Here is a 5,365-nt window from a genome sequence, read left to right as displayed (position 1 = left end):
ACCTTTCAAAATACTTTATTATTCTTTTCTGAAAATATAAACAATACAAACAGGGTCTCTAATAAGTGTGAATAAGTGAAAAACCACACGGTCCCTAAATTGAGCTGATGACATACAATAATTAAAGAATAATGTAGCCTAATTATATTATGTGCTTTAATATTTTTACAGTCCATTTTCGCTGATATATCAGTGTTATTTGCTTTAAAAAAATGTATTATCATTTTATTCGCAATATAGACCCAAAAGTAACACAATCCCTTTAAAAACGCGAAAAAGAGAAAACCGCACGGTCCCTAAATTGAGCGTCAATAAGAAGCCAGCAAACGCGGAAGTCCGCGTCATTTAAGGTGGAACGGATAGCGTCAATAAGAAGCTGCGAATAAGAAGCTGGATTCAGCCTCGTCAAATGTCAAACCTGTTGAAAACATAACTAAATTAATGTTTTAATGCTCTCGAAAAAGGTTTATTTTCATCTTAACTGTCACCACCAGAGGGAACATGATAGGCTGTTGAATGGGACAGTCCGCCGGGTAGGCTATATAATGACAAGCACACCCATTTTAGACTCCTTTGTGACGAAGATGAGTTACGGATCAGATCACTACATGTCCTCTTCCTATAGAAAGATGTTCGGGGAAAACCCTCGTTTTACCGGTTCCACCTCTAGAATGAGCTCCTTGTCTTCCAGCGGCTTCAGGTCTCACTCTTTATCCCGCAGCAGCGCCTCTCCCGCGGGCTACTACAAGAGATCGGGCCGGTCATCTTCCTTCTCACCGGTCCATTTCGACAGCGTGGATTTCTCTCAAACATCCGTGTTAAACAACGAATTTAAAATCGTCAGAACCAATGAAAAGGAACAACTTCAGGGTCTCAATGACCGTTTCGCGATGTTTATCGAGAAAGTGCGCAATCTGGAGCAGCACAATAAAGTGCTGGAGACCGAGCTCGTGAGTCTGCGCCAGAGGCAGAACGAGCCGTCCAGGCTCGCGGACCTCTATCAGCAGGAGATCCGCGATCTGCGAGCTCAGGTGGACGAGATAAACAATGAAAAATCACATATTATCATTGAACGAGATTGTATCGAGGAAGAACTGCAGAAACTTCGAGGGAAGTTTGAGGATGAGATGCGAGCGCGCGAGGAGGCAGAGCAGACGCTCAGATCCTACAAGAAAGATGTGGATGATGCCACCATGGTGCGCGTGGACCTGGAGAGAAAGGTCGAGTCCCTCTTGGACGAGATCAATTTTCTGAGGAAGGTGCATGATGAAGAGGTGGTGGAGTTGACTAATATGATCCAGGCAGCCCAGATATCTGTGGAAGTGGAGTTATCCAAGCCTGATCTGACCTCGGCCCTCAAAGATATCCGTGGGCAGTATGAAACCCTCGCGTCGAAGAACCTTCAGTCTGCTGAGGAATGGTACAAATCAAAGTTTACCAGTCTCAATGAACAGGCCACTAGAACCAACGAGGCCATGAGAGCCACGAGAGAGGAGATCAACGACTACCGGCGACAACTACAGTCCAAAACCATTGAAATTGAAACCTTGCGCGGCACAAACGAATCTCTTGAACGGCAGATCCGCGAGATGGAAGATGCGCACAATGCCGAGGTCGCAGGTTATCAGGTAAAAATTACATTTCATATTGAAGTTGACCATGTATCAATAAACATAGAAATGAAAAACAATTTGATAATAATAATATTGAGAAACATTTCTATCTATCTATCTATCTATCTATCTATCTATCTATCTATCTATCTATCTATCTATCTATCTATCTATCTATCTATCTATCTGTCTGTCTGTCTGTCTGTCTGTCTGTCTGTCTGTCTGTCTGTCTGTCTGTCTATCAATAGCTGAATATCTATTCAAACAACAATGTATTATTCTTGAGTCCCCTTTAAGTTGTTGTATTTTTACTTATTTTTACATTTAAATGTAACTCATATTTGAATAAGTGATCGAGTCATGTATAACTCAATGGTTTCTGAAGGTTTGTTGACATAATTAACTTTTTTAAACACAATATTGAGATTTTACATGAATTTTTTATAAATATATAAGGGAAAGTGTATGTTTAGGTGATGTGACTGTTTTGCACCATTTTTAATAACCCCTTTGCCTTCACTAGTTCATTTAAATGCTCCTGCTGTGTGACACATAAAGGTTTAACATATAAATATGTAATTTAATCACCCAATTATTATGAGCTCATGAAAAATGTAAGGAGCTCAGTAAAAAAGTTTGAGAGGAATTATACCACATGACACAGCTGAAACTGCTAGAAATACCATGTCAACTACCCGGGTCTCTGTCCATGGTGCTGAACTAATCGCACACAAGAGGTGGCCGAGGTTAATTCCACTAAGAAGAGTCTCTTGATAAAGAGGATTTTGCAAGGGAGATTTCTGCAAGGTCATGCTCACTTGCTGACAGAAACCTGAAAGGTATCTTTAGTTAATACGCTGACATATAAATAATCCAATACATTTTGATGCGAAGTTTTTCCCAGACATGATCTATGACCTTTCTTCTCTTAAGAGTGAAAGAAGTGCCACTGTAAATCAGATTAGCGTCTCTGAACTTTGTGCCGAGATGGCAAGTCAATGTCAAGAGATAAAGGTTCACATCAGCTTTTAGAAGCAGGATGGTCTAATTTAGGTGCTGAGCTAAATTAAATACTCAACAGTGAGATGGTTATGTAAATGTGAAAAGTGCAAGATGGTTTCATGTAATGCATTTCCTTATGTTTGTAATTTTATTACAATATCTTTGTGCTAATGCTAATATCGCTGTGTGTATTTTTTTCAATTCCATTAACCAGGAAACAATTGGGCAGCTGGACATTGAACTTAGAAATACTAAGAGTGAAATGGCCCGTCACCTCAGAGAGTATCAGGATCTTCTGAACGTCAAGATGGCTTTAGACATTGAAATTGCCGCGTACAGGTAAAGCACTAATGATTCAGTGTTATTGCACATGGAAAGAACTGATGCATGAGAATGAAAATGAATAATAACTGACCAGTCTTTGTCGATGTCCTCATAGAAAGTTACTGGAGGGTGAAGAAACCCACTTCAGTTCTGGAGTGACTTTCTCCAGCACACCCAGCATCACTTATGGGTATCAGAGCCGCTCTGCTTTCACCTCAACCCGCAATCCCAAAAAAGAGAAAGAGGAGGAGGTACACGGCAAATCCAAGGCAGCAGCCAAGCGGGAGGAAAACACGGAGGAATCCGCTGTGGTTAAGAAGGCAGAAAAGAGTGATGCTGTTGATGTTAACTCTAACTAGAATATTATGATTGTTAAATCTAGCTTTCATAGCAATTTTCCCAGCAGTATTTTGAGTGTTTGGTACAGCAATCACTGCTATTAGCTGAAAACTGCCACTTGTTGTTTATGGAAATTGTTATGATGATATAATGTTTCAAAAACCATCTCTACAGTATGTTGGTTTAATACTCCAGAACATAGGACTAAAATATTTACTGTGTGTGTCTTAGTTGTAGTTTCAGAGAGTATTTTTGTCCTTTTGATGATGTTAGGACAATAAAAATGAGCCTCAGTATGGAAGGATGGCCAAGATATAGCCAGCATTAACACTGATCAAACGATTATGGATAAATGCACAATTATTTATGATTGTTGGAAAGCACTATGGCATATTACAAATAAGGGACCAAACCACTTAATTAACTGTAACACATGCCTTAACTATAATAAAGTCAGTAATTAAAATGTTTGTTCAGTTATGTCTTTTCATTCATAAATCACTCTCAACATCACTGATCGGTTCTGTCCCATTGAATGTTACTTTACAGCGCTTAATGGATATTTATTCTTAAAACTCACTAAAGACTCAGATTTAGCACATTTACCTGCAACTCTTTTACTTGAAGCATAGTGATCTTGATTATTATCAGGACTTTATGGTTAGAGCTACGCTACCACTCAAACGTTTGGGGTCGGTAAGATTCATAGTCAAAGAAGTCACAAATATAGTAAAAACAGTAATATTGTAAAATATTATTAGAACCTAAAATAACTGTATTTTAATATATTTCAAAATGTTTTTTATTCCTATGATGGCAAAGCTTATTTTCAGCATCATTACCCCAGTCTTCAGTGTCACGTGATCCTTCAGAAATCCCTATTAACATCCTGATTTGCTGCTCAATGAGCATTTGTTATTATTATCAATGTTGAAAAAAGTTGTGCTGCTTAATATTTTTGTGGAATCCATGTTACATTTTTTTCTGGTTTCTTTGATGAATATACAGTAAAAAAAAAAAAATAAACAAAACGGAATTTGTGAAATTGAATTTTTTGTAACATTACAAATGTCTTAAAGTCATTTGTGATCAATTCAATGGATCCTTGTTGAAAAAAAAGTACTTAAAAAAAAAAAAAATTGTACTGACCCGAAACTTTTGAACATATTTTCTAAAGCAGCCTACTAGCCTGTTCAATAGCAGAAAGCTGATGTCCTATTTAAAGGCTCATGGACTCTCTCTCTCTCCACACACAACAGTAAGAGAATTTAAAGAAATGACTATATCCTCCACACGACACGGCTACTGCTTTGCATTGTTCTGAAGGACTGTCAATCAATGAAAAATATGGCAGATGCCTTCATGAATCATTGTCCTGTTAAAAAAGTCAGTAAATTCACATTATAATCACCAAGACAGCTCTGCATCTAATATTCACACAAGTAAGGTAAAAAGAGATATAGGGATGCACTGAATCAGATCATCAAACCACAGTTAATGTTATATTACCACTTGTAAAACATTAAAAAGTGATATCAGATTGACAGTTTTTGACCTGCAATCCTACACACATTACAGTGATAAATGATGTCTGAACCAAAATCCTGCAGGCTGTTTGAGGCGGTTCTCTTGGAAACCATTTTCAACAGGGTTAGTGAGCACTGAGCAGCGTCTTTCACTCTTGCACCATCAAGCCTCTGACTCTCCCGGGTATTTTCTGATAATGGTTTTAACAAAGAATCTCCTACAGGTGACTAGCATTACAGTTAGGCTAATGCTCTATTTTAAGTGTAAATAAGACAGTCTAGCAACTTGAAATCAGCAGCACACAAAGAGCAAATTAGAATTGGTCAAAATATTTTGCAAAACTAAAAAGATGACAGAATGAAAATGAGTGCATAATAGTTGCATAGTATTTATCTGCATTAAGTTCTTGTCTGGTCATGCACAGATTTACATTAAGTTGTGAAGCTGTTTTAAAAACAAAAAAAGACTTCAATTTTATTATTACAAAATATGAAAAAACATATTTGAAAGGTCATTTTTCCTCAAAGGCCATGTTATTACACAATATGGCTTAAAAAAAA

General features: G+C 37.6%; 1 protein-coding gene across 1 annotated transcript; it reads left to right on the top strand.

The window, feature by feature from the left end:
* The first annotated feature begins 524 nt into the window (after positions 1-524).
* Positions 525-3,412, top strand: inaa (internexin neuronal intermediate filament protein, alpha a). Its single transcript, XM_056238003.1, has 3 exons — positions 525-1,628; positions 2,830-2,954; positions 3,055-3,412. Exons 1-3 carry the CDS (start codon positions 546-548, stop codon positions 3,296-3,298), a joined length of 1,452 nt encoding a protein of 483 aa, XP_056093978.1. The 5' UTR covers positions 525-545; the 3' UTR covers positions 3,299-3,412.
* The last annotated feature ends 1,953 nt before the right edge of the window (positions 3,413-5,365 follow it).

Source organism: Rhinichthys klamathensis, unplaced genomic scaffold, assembly GCF_029890125.1.
Source record: "Rhinichthys klamathensis goyatoka isolate OS25496 unplaced genomic scaffold, OSU_Roscu_1.1 h1tg000505l_1, whole genome shotgun sequence".
In the NCBI taxonomy this organism is placed as follows: domain Eukaryota; kingdom Metazoa; phylum Chordata; class Actinopteri; order Cypriniformes; family Leuciscidae; genus Rhinichthys; species Rhinichthys klamathensis.
Note: the sequence above shows the minus strand (reverse complement) of the source record. Positions and strands in the feature narration are given on the sequence as shown.